At 42.6% G+C, this 22,375-nt stretch overlaps 2 protein-coding genes across 2 annotated transcripts; both read left to right on the forward strand.

The window, feature by feature from the left end:
- Positions 1-9,350: 9,350 nt before the first annotated feature.
- Positions 9,351-12,224, forward strand: LOC130692746 (uncharacterized). Its single transcript, XM_057515826.2, is given in 6 exon segments — positions 9,351-9,404; positions 9,497-10,209; positions 10,212-11,045; positions 11,134-11,166; positions 11,298-11,330; positions 11,508-12,224. Coding segments are annotated over 5 exon segments (2,052 nt in total). The 5' UTR covers positions 9,351-9,404; positions 9,497-9,518; the 3' UTR covers positions 11,969-12,224.
- Positions 12,225-20,569: 8,345 nt separating this feature from the next.
- On the forward strand, positions 20,570-21,458 carry LOC130692748 (cerebellin-2-like). The gene is made up of 2 exons (XM_059495052.1): positions 20,570-20,688; positions 20,752-21,458. Exons 1-2 carry the CDS (start codon positions 20,619-20,621, stop codon positions 21,198-21,200), a joined length of 519 nt encoding a protein of 172 aa, XP_059351035.1. The 5' UTR covers positions 20,570-20,618; the 3' UTR covers positions 21,201-21,458.
- Positions 21,459-22,375: the final 917 nt, after the last annotated feature.

Consider the following 22,375-nt stretch of genomic DNA (forward strand, 5'->3'; position numbering starts at 1 on the left):
CCAAATAAACTAATGTTTTACGCCCCAAGACGTCTCTCAGTACGTAGTTCATTAGCCGTTGGAATGTGGCCGGTGCATTGCACAAACCAAATGCCATACGTTTAAATTCGTAGAGGTTGTTTTCTACCACAAACGCTGTTTTTTCAATAGCTGGATCGTCAATTTGAATTTGCCAATAGCCTGAAGCTAAATCAAGAGTTGTGAAAAATTTCTTCCCATATAATTTGTCTAATGTTTCGTCTATTCTAGGCATAGGGAATGAATCTTTTTTCGTAATACTATTTAATTTTCTATAATCAACACAAAATCTTACTTCTCCACACTTCTTTTCTACTAAAACCACGGGTGAAGCCCATGGGGAATGCGAATATCGGATTACATCTGCATCAAGCATTTCTTGAATTTTATCATCTAATAATTTCCTTTGGTTATTTGTTACTCTGTATGGGCGTTGTCGAATGGGGCCTCGTCCTTGTGTATCAATCGTATGTTTTATAAGGTTGGTGTTTCCTAATTCCGAATCTTTGGACGCAAACAAGTCGTGAAAGTCGAGTAATAATTTTGAAAGCGGTTCTTGAAATTCTGAATCTACTTCTGTGAGTAAAATTGGCTCAATTACTGGTTTAGGATTATCTTCTAATTTCGCTAACGAAATTTTTCCGATACAATGTTTAATTATTTCAATTACGCCTAATTTAGTGTTCCTATGAATTTTGATTTGATGTAGTGAATGATTCTCGACCAAAATTTTATAAGTTCCATCTTCCGATACATTTCCGATAAATTCTTCGATATAAATGCCTGCTGGCAAATCTTGTGCTGGGGTAAATATAAATGCCGTATTTCGTGGGACATACGGAAATGAATCTTTCATTTCCGCTGCAATTACTGTCGACGTCTGACGAAATAGCGTCGTCTTTTTGACCGTAGTAACCGCCATGTCGGGTACCTCAGAGATGGCTGATCCCTGCTCATCCCTCGCTAGGTAAATGCTTCTGGCTTCTCCGTCAAGCCGAAATCCGTGCTTCTGGATTGCATCCCATCCAAGGATACAGTCCTCAGAAACACCATTAGTTACAATAAATTCTTGTTCAAAAACTGTTTCTCCGTATCGTACGGGTAAAATAACTCCTCCCAGCGTATGTAATTTCTTCTCCCCTACATCATATAAATCGAAATCAAGTTGACTGCAGATCACCTGACCTCTAGGGGGTAACTTATTAAACAATCTCTCGTGGATAATACTTTTAGACGCGCCTGTATCAAATAATGCTTGTAACGGAATCTGGAATATTTTTAATGGAATTCTAGGGGTCGATTCATTCGTAATAGTGGTTAATTTTGCGACTTGTCGGGGTTTAATATGAGGCTCGTTATCAACTGACCCGAAGCTACAGTTGATATTTACTGGTTTCCCTGATGTTGCGGGGGTCCTGGAATATTGGTCTTTGTGAATTCCTAAATTTTGGACAATTATTAGACTTATGTCCGATCTCTCGGCAGGAGTAGCAGATTGGAGGCTGGGCTTGTTCCAGATTGTGACGCTGAAATTGACGACAATTGGACTGAGTGTGACCGCGGTGACCACAAAAATTACAAGTTATTATCTGCTGATCTGACCTGTTACTATTATTATTGTTAGGGGCCTCGAGAAAGGGGCGTAGCTTGCGCTTGTCTGTTTGGAAATCGAGGAGGTTGGTGTTGGTAAGGATTAAGATTATAATTGTTATTATTATAATTATTGTTGTGGCGTTGCTGGGGAGGCCTCCAGTTCCTGCCTTGATCAGGGTTAATCGATTGAAATGAAACTTGTTTCCTATAAGGAGTTCCTGGTGCAGCAGAAGAATAATCTTTCCTATCTTGCTGGAGTTGTTTTACAGCCTGTGTGAGTTCGTGAATAACCTCCTTAATCTCATCTTTATCCGACTTTGGATTATCCCCTTGCTTATGGCTGTGGCGAATATTAGCAACGGCACTGCTTACAATTTCTTTCTGGTCAAGTAACATTTGCTTAAGTTCCTTTAATTCCGAATTTTTGTTGCTAAATGACTCGTCAATTGCCCTAACAAATTCATGCTTCTCGCGGTCTGTTTCTAAAGCTTCCAACCGAACAGCATAGACGCGTGTTGCTGCTACGAGTTCGTTATAATCTTTAAATTCCTTATATCTGACTTTAGCTTGTAATTTTGAATCTAATCCTTCGATAAATTTCTGCATGAGAATAACTGCGAAGGATTTTTCCATATACCCATCAGGATATGCCTTTTTAAAAATTTCCTGTAAACGATGAGCATAGTCAACAATTTTTTCTCCAGGTTTACGTTTAGCTTTATTGAATTTCTTAATATACACATCAACATTTTCATCACCGTGGAAGTGATCGAGCAAAGCTGTTTTAATGGAACCATAGTCGTATGGATGATTTTTGATTAAGGTTTGTATGACAGAAAAAGCTTTATCTGTAAATTTTGCACGCATCATTTGAATAATTTTCCCTTCAGACCATCCTGCCCCATCAATTATACTCTCAAAAGATTCCAGCCAAGAGTCAAAACGAGAAATTGGACTTCCTGAAAAAGGAGGGAGAAGTTGTAGACGTGAAAAGGTATGCTGGTTGTTTTGCATATCATTCAAATCATTAACTGTAGCTGCCTTGATAGGGGAATAAGAGTAAGCCATATTGTCGGTAAAAAAAGTTACAGGGGAGTTTGGAGCTCCGTGATGGTGAGTTTGCGTGATGCCTGGGATGCGGTTTGAAACCGACCGGGATTCGCTTACTTTATTGTCGGTCAGTTGTATCGACGGTTTTTGAATCGTAGTCGTTCTGTTTGGCGCTTGTCTGTCTGCTGTGATGATGTCGGACAAGTTGGGTTGATCTCCAGCTCTTCCTGATTTTCCCGAATGGACGATAGCAACTGTTTCAACTGTTTGGCAGTCGCGGTGAGTACGTTTTTGATGATGGCCGACAGCTGCTTGTTGCACGGTCTTGCCACTCTCCGGAAGTGGGTCAATCTGGTCTCGAGCAGTATCAGTTCGGGTAACAGTGGTTCCAAGCAGGTGATTGATTGAAGCTTCCTCAGGAACGAGAGTAGGTTTAATATTGCCGTGAGAAGAGTCAGCTGGAACTCTAACAATGTTTTCTCCAGGTGGATCGAGAATTCGAATGTTTTCAGGATGAGAAACTCGTAATGCCTCTCCTCCTCGCTTGCTTGCGTTGTCACCTTCGGCACAATGCCGAAGAGGGCCTTGTCCTTGGCTGGTACGAACGTCTGTAGTTCCTCTATGCTGTACGTTTGTCCTAACAGGAACGTCGTAAACTGCCTCGCATACGTCGTAAAGGACGTTGTCAACTCGGTCGCCTGTTGGTCCGCCTTTCGCGTTGTCCGCTTTATCCTCCCGCTGGCCCTCACTTCTTGAATCGCAGCTAGGTATCTCAGGAACACTGTTGGCGTCTCCACGTCTGTCAGCAAATGTGGTTTGCCCAAGGGGCGGCTCCTCAGCCCGAAGTCGTTCAGTAGTTGGGTCAGCTGGCTCCAAATTTTCGGGTCGTGTGACTGGAAGTCCAACACCCTCTCCTTCAGACACTTGAGTGCTAATATTAGGGATGGAATCGGACTCGACGGCGTCGGAAATACTTTGGATGGATTGCTCTGGATCTCGTGGTATAGGTGATGGAGACTCAGGTTGAGGTGATCGTCCATTCACTGGGCTTTTCTTTTGAAAGAAGCTTAAAAGAGTACTCGAGAGGAGACTAGCCTTTGATTCGCTTTTCGTAGGTGATTTTGGAGGAGCAAGACGAGAAAAGAATTTAGCATAGACCGATCGTGGACGTTGAGTGGCTGCGGCGGTAGACTTAGCACGTGTACCAGTTTGTTTATGGGTGGGTTTAACGAACGGAGCGACTTCCTCATAAGCAGGATTCGACCGTAATTTACGTAACTGAGTATTATCTGTCTGCACTTTAGGTTTCAAAACAGGGGAAGCAGATTTCGTAACGACCTCAGTGTCTGCTTCTGACGCTTTACAGCCCTGAAACTTATCTAACGTGGACGACGAACGACCTGGTAGTTTCTCAAAATCAATTAACTTAGCAACTGTTTCGTCGGTTATTTGAACCACTGGCGTTATGGGAACAAGGGGGGTGCTTACAGGTGTGCGAGGTATCTTATGGCCGCCATAAATAACATCATCAGTCATTGTGGTTGAGTTCGAGAAACCGCTGCCACCATAATGTAAAGCATCTTCCCGTGTGGGAAGATGGACTTTACCGAAATTAAGACAATAAATGTAAATCGAACTCGAGGCGTTTTACCCACAATGACGTCTGTGTTTATTATAAGCTAGGACATAAGAAATAAGAAGACAAGAGAACAAAAGACGAGAAGAAACATTCAGAAAACAAGTTAAAAGAGGGAACAATTAAACAGGGTCTTACCGTGAACTCACGAGTGCAAGAATGGAAGATAAAATGACACAAGACGAGCTTGGAATTCAGCTTCCACACAGACAGAGTTTGGAACGCAAGAATTGGCACAGAACGTCTGAGAAGACTCAAGACGAGAACGAGTTTTCTACTCAAGGGTTTGGTTACTGAAACATTAATTAAGGCACAATACTACTCAAATAAGCAAGGAAAAATGACTTAGGGCAACTACTCGGCACGGTTGCAACAACTTGTCTGATCTTCCTCAGATGCTGGGTTAACCACGGAACTTTGCATATTGCAAAGTGGCGTGATTGGGAGGAGCTTGTAGGCTTCACGCGGTTAACCAATCAAAAGGACGCGTTCAATATGGTGTGATATTGGTGACGTATCGTCTGCGTGAATCAGCTTGCAGGTGTTCATCTAGGTCAGCTGTACTGCGTATAGTGTTGCAATTGTCGTGCCCAGACTTGTATTTACTACTGAAGCAAAAGCGAGAAAAGTTAAAGTAAGATATATTCGGCTTCGTTACACCAGCTGCAAAATTTGTTACTCGACAAAGATGGACACATAACGATTGCTGACTTTGGACTTTGTAAAGAGGATACCACGTACAGACGGACTGCCAAAACATTTGCTGAACCCTCGAGTACCTTGCCCACGAAACTTGGAAGAGAACGACTACGGGAGTGCAGTACGTTGGTGGGGCTTGGGTGTTGTCATGTACGAGCTCATTTGCAGTCACTTTCCGTTTTACGACCGGGTTCGCGACATTCTCTTTCACCGTATTCTTTTGGAAGAAGTTAGATTCCCTCGAACACTATTGTAGGAAGCGAAAGATCTTCTTGGTGGGCTTTTAGCTAAGGATCCACATAAGAGATTAGGAGGCGGCTCGGAAGATTATCAAGAAATCATTCTACATTCATTTTTCCTACCAATTTCATGGACAGATCTAGTTCAAGGGAAGGTACGTAGGCGTACAGGTTGTATTTGAATGTTTTGATTTTACCCTGTCTCCTACACGCAGATTCCACCACCGTTCAAGCCGCAAGTGGTAAGTGAAAGACACCCAATAATTCTGTATCTATGCTTATGCTCAATGAGAGAAATAAACTATTTGTACAATTGATAAAAATCTTACGAATGTTTGCGTAATCCATTTTTTAATTAGTACTTAAATTGAAAATTTTAGGAAACTAATTCCTAAGTGTGAAATGCATGCTGCGGAATTAAAAATGTGATAAAGAAATAAATGGTATTTGAATCAAGATTGAATTATAGTAGTCTTTTTCTTTTGTCCTTGCTTCAGACGATAGTTTATGTAAGATTGTAATAATATTCCTATATACATAATTCATCAAATGTTAGTAATACTGAACTAGACATCATGATAACAAATCTCGTTCCTAGCACCCACCAAAAACCCCACGGAACTTATTCAATTTTCGTGCTTACTATGTAGGCCTAGTTCTTTCCTTTGTCCACAAAAGGCAAGAACATAATTCAAAAAAAAAATTATGATGGATTGAAAACACGTCATATTGATACCGGTGTTTGAAGTGCAGAAACCAATATAAGCCGTTCGGTTTTCTTCTTAAATATCGGACGAATAATGCTCGTTCGATTTTTAGTCCTTTGAAGCTGGAGAAATAGGACCCTTATGGTGGAGAAATAGGACCCTTCAAAAAATGTTTGAAGATTGGGTCCTATTTCTCCTGGTCCTATTTCTCCAGGTCCTATTTTGAGGTCCTAAATCTCCGGGTCCTATTTCTCCAGGTCCTATTTCTCCGGCTACCCGTCAGGGCACATTGCAGAAAAACGGGTTCCAAGCGTATAGTATCAATTCCACTTGTTGTTTTTTTAGGTATAAATGATACCAATTCATTCGATGCGTTCCATTAGACACTGGCCATAAAAGAAACGTGCTTCACTTGTGTTGGGTTGGGAGCATCTCTCGGCAGTGGAAGTGACGAGCGAGTTCTCATGTGGACGGCTGTGACGATCGAACTGACACTCGATTGTCAAGGAATAATGATGGCCGTATTCTTCACTTCAGTGACAATAACATAAAAGGAAAGGGTCTGTTTTTACTGATTATTTATGTTGTTCGCAGTTATTGCAGAATTGCAACCATCCTACTATCACCTGGAACTGCCAAGGTTGATCGAACTGACTTTGCTCTCACAACCGGACTGTCTGCCTACGTCGGCTGCTCGGTGTTGTGTGGCACCGTTCAAAAGCGATCCGGATCGATTTAACATCTGCTCCGAAGATGGTTCTCTTCACACTATACGAATCCTAAAATTTGTTTTGATTTTTTTTAAACTTCATTTTAATTAGGATTTTCTATTAGTTTTCTTTCCTTCAAAATTATGTCCCACTCTTAACGAATCAAAAGGCATGCCGGGGCAGTTGTTCACATGGAAAGTACGTTTTACATTAATGAAAAATTAGATTTTTGTAACACTTAGAACAATGAGGCAGGATAGCTTTCGTTCCCAGTTAAGCACTAAATTTAACATTTTTGAGCTGTTTGAAGTAAAAGCAATTTGTGGGAAGGTTTATTATGGAAGGTGTGATAGGTTTGGATGACAAGATTTGTTTCATCACAGGGATAGATTTTGAAGACAAGGAATTTGTAACGAACTCAACAAAATACAACTTTTAATTATATTTTATCTTGCTGTTTGTTTTCTTTATATTCAAATTCTATTTTGTGTTTGTTCTCCGTTTTGCGTAGAAGTATAGCTTATAAATATAAGAATTCAAGTGTCATTGATATTTCGTTGAATTCTATTTTTATATTATACTTTGTGTCCTACTTATTACTATTGGATGAGTCTTCATGCGTAGGACATCGCGCCATGCATTTCCGGGAATACGAAATGTTGCTGCGTGTGACATCCGGAGCTCATCTGTCGGAAATGCTATGTTTCCCTCAAACATGTAAACTCTATAAAAGATGCCCTTTTGTTCCCAAAAGTTAGTTCTCTCTCGTTCCTGTTTCTGTTCTCAGTTCTCTTCCGTTTTATCCCTCAAGTTCCAGTTCTAGTGCTATCGCACCCATCAGTGCTGTTCAATTCAACAAATTTAGTGAGTTCAGTTTATATCTATTTCCATAATATTGTGGATGCTTCTCATCGCTTCCGGTGCGACTGGCGACTGGCCTATTATCTTTATTTTTCCCGTACAACATTTATCATCTCTATTCTATCTTCGCCACGGCGGTAAGACCAAATTCGCATAACTCCATTTTCTATTTCCGTTTCCCATTTATGCCGTATAACTGTGTATTCTTTTGTTATCAGTTTGGCCTATTAGAACAAAATATATTCGACATTGTGGTAACGCCTTCCGAGTTTGTTTATTCATTTATTATTATTATTGCTATTATTGTCTTAACAACGTAAAACATTTATTTTCACGAAGAATGTTTTACAAATCCCTCATCTCTCTTGGAAATGATAACATGATATACGTAGAGACACTGCTAGCAAGAGAGAAGAGTCTCTTACCTCTTATTTCCAGAGCCCTTGGTAAAAATATTTATTTTGCCAAATTAATAATGCTGTGTGAGTAACGCACAATTTATTTGTGATGTCAAACAGGGATCTATCATGAATTTCACGTGTAATCCTGATACTCCAGAGTTGATGGCCACCTTGAAACCTGATTCAATCGAACTGTGGAAAATATTTCCAGCGGCCATGTTTTTAATCAGCGATCGCAGAATGCCTGATCCCGCCTGTAAAACTTCACGACTCACTACCGTTTGTTTCCTTCCTTATTCAAACGTGAATCAATGATTCGATACTTTAATGTTTAAGTGCCTTAATTTCAGCTCCGGATTTTACCTTGTTGTGTATAGGCTCTTCTCGTAGGCGATGACATTGACAAAATCCATGTTTATTCTCATACCTACACATCGTGAAAGTAACATGTATTTATTGTACTCATACACAGCAACCTTGTCGTGTCTTTAAAGTAAACTCTTACAATAAAACAATCACAACTCGATTACATTCATCAGACAGGCATATTTAATTGCGAATAGTTTTGTTGCCAATAAAAGGATTTCATTTTTAACTGCATAAAGAAAATTTTATAAATTCTTGACCAGGTCAACTTGAAACAAAACCAGGTTCTAAAAAATTATATAGGCTACAACGTATTCACGTTTAATAATGTACATGTAACGTGAAACCAAATTGTTTTAATTACAAGGTGTCATTACAATTAAGGGACAGCGGTGACCGTTTCCGAATTCAAACGGGCAATAAAACAACTTATATGTCGGTCTATTCAAACGATTGACAAAAACTGCAAACTGCATATTGGGAAATGGGGTCTTACGAATAAGATTGTCTTATATTGCCCAAGTAGGATTGCCTTATGAATCAAGGCAAGCTCAAGAACTCGAAAAAGAGCAAAAAAAAAAGATCACATGCCAAAGTACATAACTAAAACGTAGCGACAGAGGTATTAGCACCGTGAAAGGAAGTTCATCGTAAACATACTTGTGGCAGATTTGCACTGCAACATGATGAGTTTCCATCTTATATACGTACACTTCTTCCTATCATCTTTATATAGCTATACTTGAGAGCTCTAAGAGCAAAAAAGTTAACTAGCACCACAGTTCTATTTAGGCTAGATAAGATAAGAAGGCGAAAACTATTATTATACTGCTTCGCTTTGGTAGAACATGAAAGCAAGCCGGCAGGTAAGCAAAAATTTTGTCATCCCACGTTCATCGCAAATTGACGCGAAACCAATTTGTTTTATTATTTCATTGTTTTTAATACTTGCATACTATTAATTATTTTAATCCGTATCTTAATTGAGCAATGCTGACGACGCAGGCTCGGTGCATTCAGCATAAATATTCTGTACATAAACAAGTTCTTGCATGGAGGTCTGCTGTCGAGGCAGAGAACCACTGCAGTAAGCGAGGCCCCAAGAAGACATTGGCTAACAAAAAGTATTGAAACATCTTTAATATTCATATTATATTTACACTATAAAGATTAATCTGAATTACATAGCCTTGATTTTTTCTTTTCCTTGTTAAAGCGATTGACCAACCATATTCGTGATGAAGCAGAAAGTTGCAAGCAAAAAAGGTATTCAGTTAACTGTTGCAATTTTAGCTCTCGCATGGGTTTCAAGCTTCAACTTGGCCACGGCGGCTTCAATCGAAAACACTGATGGCATATCGACCACCAATTCGTCATTAGTACGAGCAGCTGCGATTAATCCCACGGCCGAAGACAGTAGCTTTGGTAGAAGTGCGGCTGCCTTCAGTAGCGAATTGAGCGAAGGTTCTTCACAATCATCCAGCGTCGCACAAGAAGCAGGATCCTCCTGGACAAAGCTTCAAATATCGCCACTTGCTCTAGGATCAATGCCGTACGGTGCGTTCAGAATTAACATTTACGAGCACTCGGCCAATCTACTGGCCAGCACTCCCGAGTCACGCAAACGATACTACTACGCACCGATTGCTCTCTTGGACCACATCAGCGTCTTCAGTTGGTTTAACAACGTTACTGGAGTGCCTGAATTGCGATTCCGCGTACAGCTCTGGCAAGACGAAATCGAGAAGAAAATTACAACTTACACCACCAAACTGTTGCAAAGAACGATTTTACAGGAGCAGGTCGAGGTGATCCCATTCAACAAGGTGATCCTCGTCACAACGTCTCCGTCAAAAGCTTACTGGCCGTCGAACGACTGGATTCCGTATCAATTCCACCAGTCGATCGAGTTCCAACTAACCTGCAACGAAATGATCAATGTCACCAACTCGCGATCAATATGCGCGTAAATCCCTATCAGTTCTCTCACTTCAAATTGCTTTTTAGTTTGGACTCGCAGACGACGCAGAGGCGCGAGACTGTCATCCGCGTGGAAAGCATTTTGTCTGGCGAAATGATGAGCACACTACATCAACGATACCCAGGCAAGCCCGACGCTCTTTTAACAGCTCAGGACGAGAAGCGATTGTTGACCGAATCGGCCACCAACGTCATTGTCGATTCTTTCGACGATTCCGAGGTCATCACGTCCACGTCCGAAACGCAGATCTATAGCATGTTGAAAGACATGCTCATCAGCGCACGAACAACGATCAAAGATCAGGGAGACGAAATGTGGGAGTCAGTATTCTGGAACGAAGACAACTACAGGCCTGACAAAGCAACCAAAACATGGAACGAGATATACAACAAACTGGACACGGAAACGCAACGTCGCCTAAGAGAGGAGTTCAGCGATTCAAACAGTTTCAGTCTTTCAACAGAAGTACGCGTACCACTAGTTAAGGTGGGCGCATCTGTGAGCGCAGCCTGGAGTAAGAGTGGCTTAACCGAAAGCGAAGCCATGGATAAATTCTACCAAGAAACCAAGAACTCCGTGCAATGGGAAGGTGAACAGTTCAAGCCGAAACAAATGGATTTGAGCCGAGTGAACCTGAATGCTTTGCGAGACTCGCAGAACTATCAAGACCGAAGTGTTCGCGTTAGTTACTCGATGGCCGTTTTGTCCATCGGAATCAATTTTGCCGAGTACAGTGACGTTCAGTCTAACAATATTATTTTCCAGCTCCAGAAACAAATGGACGGTAATAGCGTTTGCCATGTCTATGTTTCGATGGGTCCTAAGCTTGCACTTTCTTAGATAAAATTTAATTGTGCTTTTGAATTTTGTAGATTTGAAGGTATCTCTGGACGTTACTTTAACAAGTAAGTATTTCAAAAAATTTTACAGGCTACACTTACTTTCAATTGGATTGTTCTACATCGTATAACGAATGTTGCCGCTTGCTGTTACTCTTTACCTTTATCTCATTTACAAAGCTTGAATACGTTTTCAGGTTTGAAAACTTCCCAGGCCGCTTCAGACTCAAGTAAGTATAAATTCTTTTAAAATATGATTTGTGTACCAAACTTTTAAGGCGGTACATGTTACCGCTTAGTGGATCGTTTTACTATTCGACCAGAAGTGTACATAGGCTTACATAAATAGTTTAGAGATGGATATGCATTAGAGAATTGTATTTAACGCTTAAATCCTTGAATTCAAGGAATCACTACCAACGAAAACCGACTCACTTTTCTCGAGACGAAGAAACCTGGCGTTTACTTCAGCGTCTACAGAAATTCGTCCTTTAACATTCAAAACGCTGTAATTCCTTTCCATGCCGCTCGTCTTAACATCGGCAATGGAATGAATATTAGAACAGGAATTTTCACGGCCCCCGAAGCCGGCATTTACGCCTTCCATTTCAACGGGTTCAAACACAAACTATCCGATGGTTTACTTACTAACCAAAACGGCGCAGTTTTTATCGGTTTCTATTTGAACGAGCAGCACATGGGGAGAGCTGAAGGTGGACTTTCAACCGAAATGGGAACAATCGCCTACAGTACAATTTTAGAACTAAAAGCTGGTGACCAAGTCAAGTTGATGCTTCACTACGGAATCCTCCACGATTCTGGAATGTATCACACTCGGTTCTCAGGAGCATTGCTGAAAGAGAATTAATTCGATATGCAATCGTGACTGTATTCATCTTCTACAAAAAATGACATGTATCTTTTCTTTGTTAAATACCAAATGAGTGGATATCTATATTCATTAATGGTACCGTAGGCTACCAACATCAGATTTGATAAAGCAAATGGGTTAGTATAGTTCCACTGTAATAAGTGAAAAATATAACAACTTCTGCTACTATATGATACGGAGTTCTTTTTGTTGACGTTATTACAATAAGACAGCCACAGTTCAAATACATTCATCAGACAGACATATTCAATTGTGAATAGTTTCGATGCCAATAAAAGGATATAACTTTTGGGTGCATAAAGAAGATTTAATGAAATTCTTGACTAGGCCAACTTAAAACAAAAACCATATTACGCGAATATATATTAACATGAAACCAAATAAGTATAGTTACTACGTGTGATTACAATTAAGAGATAGCGGTGGCCGGTGGCCTTTTTCGAATTGAAACGGGCAATAAAACAACTGGTCTATTGGTCCATTCAAACGATAACGAAAACCGACAAACTGCGTATTAGGAAATGGGGTCTTACTAGTGAGATTACCTTATATAGCCCAAGTAGGATTTCCTTAGCAAATGCAACATCAAGAACTCAAAAATGAGCAAAAAAAAACTATATACCAATAAAGCAGCGACAGAGATATTAGCACCGTGAAACGAAGTTCATCATAAGCTTACACGTGGCAGATTTACAACGCAACATGGTGAGTTTCCGAAATGTTTCGCAGTCCTGCGATAGATATACCATTTGGAATAAAATTATGATAAAAGTCATATTTATATACATTTAACAACTCTAAGAACAAATAAGTTAACTAGTACTAAAGTTCGATTTAGATAAGGTAAGAAGGCGAAAATCACTATGATATTGCTTTATGTTGGTAGAACATGAAAGTAAGCCGGTAGGTCAGCAAAAAATTTGTTAAAAACTAGCGATGTTTTGTTACGTTTTAAGTGTCATCCGACGACCATGGCAAAGTCACGCAAAACCAATTTGTTTTATTGTTTAATTGCTTTTAATACTTCATGTTGTTAATTATATGAATCACGTATTTTAATTGAGCAATGTCGACGACGCCGGCTTGGTGCATTGGGTATAAATATTCTGCATATGAGCAAGTTTTTGCATGAAGTTCTGCTCGCACGGCAGGGAACTACTGCAGTAAGCGATAACACAGGAAGAAATTATTCCTTGGCTAACGAAAAGTATTGAATGTCTTATATATTTACACTATATAGATTTATCTGAATTCTATAGCTTTATTTTTTTCTTTTCCTTATTCAGGCGATTGGCCGACCATATTCGTGATGAAGCTGAAAGGCACAAGTAAAAAAAGTACTCAGTTAACTGTTGTACTTCTAGCTCTCGCATGGATTTCAAGCATCAACTTGGCCACTGCGGCTCCAATCAAAAACACTGATGGCGTACCGGCTAACAATTTGTCATTAGTACGAGCCGTTGTGAGTAATCCCACGGCCGAAGACAGTAGCTTTGGTAAGACTGCGACCGCCTTCAGTTGCGCATTGAGTGAAGGTTCTTTACAATCATCCAGTGTCGCACAAGAAGCAGGATCCTCTTGGACAAAGCTTCAAATATCGCCACTTGCTGTAGGATCAATGCCGTACGGTACGTTCAGAATTAACATCTACGAACACTCGGCCAATCTACTAGCCAGCACTCCCGAGTCACGCAAACGATACTACTATGCACCAATGGCTTTAATGGACCATATCAACGCCTTCAGTTTGTTTAACAACGTTACTGGAGTGCCCGAATTACGATTCCGCGTGCAGCTCTGGCATAACGAAATCGAGAAGAAAATTACAACTTATACCACCAAACGGTTACAAAGAACGATTTTACAGGAGCAGGTCGAGGTGATCCCGTTCTACAAGGTGATCCTCGTCACAACGTCTCCATCAAAAGATTATTGGCCGTCGAACGAATGGATTCCCTATCAATTCCACCAGTCGATCGCGTTTAAACTGACCTGAAACGAAGAGATCATATGTGAACAGCTCGCGAACAACATGCGCGTAAATCCCTATCAGTTCTCCCACTTCAAATTGCTTTTTAGTTTGGATTCACAGACGACGCAGAGACGCGAGACTGTCATCCGCGTGGAAAGCATCTTGTCTGGTGAAATGATGAACACTCTGAATCAACGATACCCAGACAAGCCCGATGTTCTACTAAGAGCACAGGACGAGAAGCGATTGTTGACCGAATCAGTCACTAACGTCATTGTCGATTCTTTCGATGATTCCGAGGTCATCTCGTCCACGTCCGAAACGCAAATCTATAGCATGTTGAAAAATATGCTCATCACCGCCCGAACAACGATCTAAGATCAGGGAGACAAAGTGTGGGAGTCGGTATTTTGGAACGAAGACAACTACAGGCCTGACAAAGCAACCAAAGCATGGAACAAGATGTATAGCAAACTGGACATAGAAACGCAACGTCGCCTAAGAGAGGAGTTCAACGATTCAAACAGGTTTAATCTTTCAACACAAGTAAACATACCACTAGTTAAGGTAGGCGGATCTGTAAGGGCAGCCTGGAGTAAGAGTGGCTTAACCAAAAACGAAGCTATGGATAAATTCTACAAAGAAACCAAGAACTCCGTGCAATGGGAGGGTGAACATTTTAAGCCGAAACAAATGGATTTGAGCCAAATGAACCTGAATGATTTGCGAGACTCGCAGAACTATCAAGACCGAAGTGTTCGCGTTAGTTACTCGATGGCCGTTTTGCCCATCGGAATCAATTTTGCCGATTACAGTGACGTTCAGTCAAACAATATTATTTTTCAGCTCCAGAAACAAATTGACGGTAATAGCGTTTGCCGTGCCTATATTTCGATGGGTTTGGCACTACGTAGTCCTAAGCTTGTATTAATTAGATAAAATTTTATTGTATTGTAACAGTTTCACTGGATTTATTTATTCGTAGACAGGTTACAGCTTTACACAACAGCACTACACGACAACAGCACTAACACAGCTTACAGCTACACAGACTTACTACACTGGACTGCCCCTTTAGCCGGCCGCAGACGGGCTATTAAGGCCTCTGACATCCGGCCAGATTGGCAAAGTCCATTGACATCGCACATTTAGGCCACTTAGCATCCGATGCTAAGCGCCAAAGTACATTGGCGCTACATCCCCCCTCCTACCTACAGAAACGGGTTCCCAGGGAATGACATAAAGAATGCCCATGCTTCACTAATAGATTCTAAATGGCTAACACATACAGGCCATACTCACTACTTTAACATAGGGCAAAATAACTGAAATTTAACGGAGACAATCACTGCACTGCATGCGGGCCGGGCTCGCCTTGATCTTCATCTCTTGACTCCCGCACCTGCCTAAGACGATCCACCAATAGGGTATCCACGTGACTGCTCAGCCTCCGATACTCGAACCATAGGTACACCAGCAGCGGCACCGGGAACAGGCATCCAATTAACCATTCGAAAGGATAGCGCTTGGCGTTCCCTTCTTCTTCCCACTGGCGCCGCAGACGTTCCACTGCTTTCAGATGTGAGCTCGCTCCTGCTAGGTCTATCCGCGTAGGCGTTCGAAGGGCGGCTGGCGCTTCCTCCATGATGGGGCTCTTTACCACCGGTTGCGATTGCTCCAGGACTGGTGCTAGTAGGCCGCTCAGCATCCCGGCGGCCTCCTCATCGATGACACCCGTCACATTCACCGGTAACATTTGTCTAAAGCTTGCTTGTAGGACCCAATCGTCCGACGTTGCCGAACACAATCTTGGAATTTTTATTACTCCCGCTGCCGGCAGCACTTGCGGTAGGCCTATTCCCCCTATTCTTTTCCCAGGACACTGAAGCACTATGGTTACATTATTTTTTCCTGCGTAACCCCATTTTCTTCCTCCAATGTAAAACAGGTCAATACCGGTCCACTTTTTACTGTCTAAACGGCAGTTCCTCTGAATCCCTTCCGGCTCCTGCAGAAAGACTGCCGCTGCGCAGCTCCTCATCCTCCCTTTCCGATCGATAGGCTTCAGGAAAGGGCATACACTGCCCACGTAGGGTGCACATTTTCGGGCCTCGTTGACGTTGAACTCGACGAATAGTTGACGGTCTGGCGATACTCCCAAGTATGGAGCCAAACCTTCGTAGGAGTGGGATACTGACTCCTCTTTGCTGGATGCTACTGGCATGGGAAACACACTGTAGATCTGCGAGGCGTAATTGAATTCGAACACCGGCAGATGAATAAACAATAGAACGTTCCCACTCACAAGCGCCGCCTCCACCCTGGCTTCCTGGTACGCTCTCCAGCCATTTCCTCCTTGTAATGCTGGTGTTAGTCCCCAGCCTTGGGGCAAAGCTTGTCGAACCGAATCCAGCGCTTGAGCTAGTACATTCGGAGGACAAAGGAGTGGTGACAATCTCCCTATAGCTGCATCCGCTAGGCCGGTTTGCCAACCGTGTAGGACTTCGGCCGTCCAGTCCAGCGCTCTATTTGCTTTCTCCACAGACCTTGTTACTTTTTGCAGGAACAGTAACTCTCGAGCCAGGTGAGTCCAGCTATCATTGAAGACCTTCCTCAGCTGTGCCTGTTCTCGACGCTTCTGCCCCGCCACTGCCATGAGAGCACTGATTTCCGACTCATGCTCCGCCAGGTGTCCCATAGTCACATTTAACAAGGTCGCTTGCTCCTGGAGCAGGTGCACCACCTCCAGACCCCTCTTGTCGAATGACTCGAGCTTCGAGTGCACGGCTTCCAAGTCCTTCGTCTTGGCGGTTCCAAAGAGCCAGTTAAGAAGCTGGCCGCCCCCGTCGATCAATCCGCGCTTCCGCCGGGTTCCGTCGCCTTTCAAAGTTCGTTCTAGTTCTCGGAATTCCCGCCTCCGACGCTCCGCTCTTGCCTTGATTTCAGCCAAATTAAGCGCCGGACCTTCCAAAAACGGTTTTACTTCCATAGGGAAATTCCCCGTTACCGCTTTGCCGAAGGCACTCGACATATCGTCTATCCAAGCGGTAACCAATTTAATTACCTGCTCCGCCCGCTTGGTGGGCACGTCGTAAATGACAACCCATTCTGAGTCGCCCAGTGCCAAAGTACCCTCGGGGTGAAACACTGCTCCCTCGGTAACAACGAATTTTCCCTTCATTTCGTTCCCTTGAACCAATTGGCCTACGACACAGACTAATGTAAAGAACAGCATGTTCTTCATCCATCCGGGTGCCCGTTTCTTCCTGGTAGGACGACCCGTCGGTGCTTCCGCCGCCTAGTCCATTGCGGAACCTTCTTCGTCTTGTAGGCCTTCGTCCAGTTCGGCGATCGGCTCCAATGGACGGCGCCTCACTCTCCCCCTTTCTCTTTTCGCTGGCTTTCCACAGCTACTCCAATAGGGTCGGTGTCAGGTGTCACTTCACTGTCAGCTTCGGGTATCGGCTCCGTGTCATTATCGGCACGCGCCCCACCCGCTTCCATTTCGGCACGTGCCTCTCCCGAGCCGGTGTCAACACACTCGACACCCGACTCGGTTTCGGCATCCACTACCTTCTCACTTTCTTCTTCGCTATCGGACTCGTCGTCCGATTCCACTACAAACTTCTTCATTTGAGACACATGCACTACAATAGTTTTTTTCCCACTTGGTTTCCGAAGTTCATAGTTTAGTTCAGTAACTTGTCTGACCACTTTATAAGGACCCACGTATTGATGCAGCAACTTCTCCGCGAGCCCCTTCTTTCGCTGTGGACGAAAGATTAACACTAAATCACCAGGTTCGTACACTGGTGGCACACTCGCTCTGGCATCATATTGCGTCTTTTGCCGTTGCTGTACTATGGCCAGTCGGTCCTTGACGTCCTCTCTCAGCTCCATCATTGCCTTCATCAGGTCTTCTGCGTCGACGAGTTTTGGCTGGTTTGGTTCTGTCGCCGCCAGAAGATCCGCCGGAATCACTGCCTCTCTTCCATACACCATCATAAAAGGCGTATGGTTGGTGCTTTCCTGTCGGGCAGTGTTGTAGGCAAAGGTTACAAATCCGAGGAATTCGTCCCAATCCTCGTGGCTCTCATCCACGTACATCGCTAGCATAGTCGCTAGCGTCTTGTTCTGTCTTTCCACCAGGCCGTTTGCTTGTTGTTGGTAAGGCACCGTCATGCGATGCGACAGTCGCAGCAATGCCAACACTTCGCGGGTGACTTCGGCTGTAAAACACTTCCCTTGATCTGAAGTCAACTCCCGTGGAAATCCATGTCGAAGCACGACATCCTCGACGAAGAATTTTGCGATTTGCCGGGCCGTGGCATCCGGCAAAGCCCGTGCTTCCATCCATTTCGTAAGGTAGTCTACTGCAACCACAATGTTTGTGTTCCCACTGCGGGATCGTGGGAATGGGCCAAGGACATCAATTCCGATCCTCTCGAAAGGTCCTCCCACTTGTGTGATCTCCATCAGACCCTTCGTCTTTCCCTGATCCGGCTTCCGCGTCTGGCAGCTTTTGCAGCTCTGGACATACCGGGTAACAGCTCTGTCCATTTTAGGCCAATAAAATCTTTGCCTAGCCTTTTTCAGGGTCTTTCCTTGCCCCAGATGCCCTGCCGTAGGTTCATCATGAACCCACGACAACGCTTCCTTCCGCCGCTCCGGAGGCACACGAAGGCGGTCAAATTCCTGACCGAATCTGATCGTCTTCAGGTACAGCAAGCCTTCCTTCAGCATAAAATTTCCGTACTGCGTGGCCCCGTTCTTGCCCATCACTTGTTTGATCCATCGCCACTGCTTCACACGGTCTTGGCCTTCCGCCCACGATCCTATATCCAAGCCTATAGCCGCCACTGGAAAGACCGCAGCTTGCGCCTCTTCTTCCCCTTCTTGTATAGGATACCGCGATAGGGCGTCAGCGTCTTCGTGTAAACTTCCTTTCTTGTAGCGGATGGAGATGTCGTATTCTTGTAACGCCAGACTCCACCTCTCCAACCGGCCACTGAGATGATCGTGATCCCTGATCACGATCAATGACCCGCCCTACTTGTCGCTCTTCGGCTTCCGCCCTGGTCCGTGCTTTTACTCCTCCTTTGTTCCCTACCTCCCGAGCCTCTTCGTACTGCCTACGTGCAGCTATCGGCCCGACTGCCCCTTCCGACGCACCACCCCCTGCTTCCGGATTCCCAGAATCCTGGTAGCCCTGAGCGTCTTCAAATTCCTCGCCCTGTGGCTCAGAATCTGACTGGAATTGCGCCTGATCTGGGACTTCCCGCGGTAGGGACTCTTCACTGAGCACACACGTACCTTTTTGTCCCAAAGTGAGCTCACTCACTCCTCCAGGAGGGCCTCTTGAGCGGCCCTTTGCCCGCACCGGTGCTTCGTTTGCTCCCTGCAATCCCGCTGTCGACCGTGCTAGGGGTGTTGCCGCCCTCAAACCCGAGTAATAGGTTTGAATCTCCTTGGCTGCCTCTTCTGCCGCCCGTCTACGGCTTCTTTCCCCAGCGGCTGTGACCACACTTCTCCCGTGTGACATTCACACGAGCATCCTCTGCGATCCCACTGCCAAATCCACGCTTTCCCCAGACCGTTGCTGTGGCCTCGTGCCCGGCAATAAATTGCCGAGTTCGACTTCCAGAGACCCCTCACAGCCAATGCCTACCCGAGTTAAAACGTGTATCTTAGCAGTGAAAAAACAGGAGCATCTCCACCATGTAACAGTTTCACTGGATTTATTTATTCGTAGACAGGTTACAGCTTTACACAACAGCACTACACGACAACAGCACTAACACAGCTTACAGCTACACAGACTTACTACACTGGACTGCCCCTTTAACCGGCCGCAGACGGGCTCTTAAGGCCTCTGACATCCGGCCAGATTGGCAAAGTCCATTGACATCGCACATTTAGGCCACTTAGCATCCGATGCTAAGCGCCAAAGTACATTGGCGCTACAGTATTTTTGAATTTTGTAGATTTGAAAATGTCTCTGAACGTTACTTCAACAAGTTAGTATTTTTTACAAATTTTTTGGTTACAGTTAATTTCAACTGAATTATTTTACATCGTTTAATGAATGTGCTGCTTTCTGTTACTCTTTACCTTTATCTTATTTTAAAAATTTTAATACGTTTTCAGGTATGAAAACTTCTCAGGACGCTTTAGCTTCAAGTAAGTATAATTTCATTTAAATAATGGTTTTTGTACTAAACTATTAAGGCAATACATGTTGCTGCTTAATAGTGAATCGTTTTACTATTGCCAATCTGGCCAAAAGTGTACATAACCTTTTGTCTATCAGAATCAATTTTGCCGAGTACAGTGATGTACAGTCTAAGCGCATTCTTTTTCAGCACTCAATTAGATAAAATTGAATTGTACTTTTGAATTTTGTAGTTTGAAACTCTCTCTGCATGTTAGTTTAAAGAGTATTTTTTCTAAATTTTATAAGACTGCAGTTAATTTCCACTGAATAGTTTTACATCGTCAAACAAATGTTCTCGTTAACTGTTGCTCTAATACCTTTACCTCATTTACAATGTTTTAATACGTTTTCAGGTTTGAAAACTTCGCAGGACTCTTCAGATTCAAGTAAGTATAATTTTAAAAAAATGCGATTTCTTTACTCTTCTACTGAGGCGGTGCATGATGTCGCCTAGTGGATCGTTTTACTATTGCCTATCCGGCCGAAAGTCTACGCATCCTTACCTAAATAGTTAGAGCACTATCCATATGCACTAGAAAATTGTATTTGACGATTATATTCTTTGAATTCAAGGAATCACTACCAACGAAAAACGACTCACTTATCTCGAGAGGAAGAAAGCTGACGTCTACTTCAGCGTCTACAGACATTCGTCCTTTGAAACTCAAAACGCGGTCATTCCTTTCCAGGCCGCTCGTCTTAATATCGGCAATGCAATGGATATTGAAACAGGAATTTTCACGGCCCCCCGAGCCGGCATTTACACGTTCCATTTCAACGGGTTCAAACACAACCATCCGATGGTGAACTGTGGGGCCAGTTCACATTGTTTTTTTTTTAACGGGCAGTACATGGGGAGAACAGAAACTGGAAAGGGAACCAAAATGGGAACGCTCTCCTACAGTACGATTCTAGAACTCAAAGCTGATGACGAAGTCACGTTGAAGCTCCTCTACGGAATTATTCACGATTCAGGTAATCTTCACATTCGGTTCTCAGGAGCATTGTTGAAAGAGCTCTAATTCGATACGCAATCGTGACTGTATTCATCTTCTTTAAAAAATGTCATGTATCTTTTCTTTTCAACACCAAACGGGTGAATGTCTAGGATCATTTAAGAACGTGGGCTACCAACATCAGATTTGATAAAGCAAATGGGTTATTAGTTATACTGCTATATAAAGTGAAAAATATTACAACTTCTGCTACCATATGATGCGGGTTTCTTTGTTGTTATTAGGGGAGACCGGACCCATGTTGGACACCGTTCCAAGTTGGACAGTGCCAGTAAAATAAAGCTATCAAAATAAAAATATAATAATTACATGATATGTTCAAAATAGGTTTTTATACATGGTGTAAAAATTTGATTCCCGTATCTGTATTATTTATTGAATATTTTAACAAAAAATAAAAATACAAAAAGGTCTGTATTTTTCTTCGTTCTTAATCGATGATTTTTTTTAATGTAATTCTATAATTATACGTTAATAGATATTAGAGGTAAGTAGACCATAGTTTTCTTAATAATATTTGAAAAGAAAAATAATTTTCCTTATTCAACTTTCAACAGCATCATTTATTCTGCGAAAGTTGTTTTTTGGGGCCAATTTGTACAAACGGCAGGGGTGATGTTGGACACCAAATAGGCGTGCATGGGATGGGCCAAGTCTAAGCGCGAAAATTTAAAATTTTTAAATTTAAGGAAACATTTAGAATATAACATGACTAAGACAAATCAGAGAAAAAAACTTGAAAAATTTCTGTTAGCAAATTATCGATTCTGTCTTTGCTCCACCTCCTCCTATGTCTTCCTTATCAGTAAAATGAAATTTTTCAAGTATAATAAAAGTATTTTATTTCACGTCACATCCTATTAAAATTACATTTAAATTGTTCGCTAATTTAGTAGTTAATAGTATGAAAAAAAATTAAAATTTTCATCCAACACAATCTACCTCTTTTGACCACGTCCAAAGTGGTACAGGTGTCCGTACAAAGTCACCCCGATTTCGTCGAAACTCACCGCAAAATGAAAACGGTAATAAATTCTAAACAAATTATATTACATCTCTGAAAAAAATTAAGGGGGTAGCGGATACGTTGTAGATTCAGTTTTAACAAATTTTATTTATTTCGCGTAAGTAGGATGGTACATAATGGGGTAAAACCGAAACTGTCCAAGGTGGGTCCGGTC

The sequence above is a fragment of the Daphnia carinata genome, chromosome 4 (assembly GCF_022539665.2).
Source record: "Daphnia carinata strain CSIRO-1 chromosome 4, CSIRO_AGI_Dcar_HiC_V3, whole genome shotgun sequence".
Taxonomy (NCBI): Eukaryota; Metazoa; Arthropoda; class Branchiopoda; order Diplostraca; family Daphniidae; genus Daphnia; species Daphnia carinata.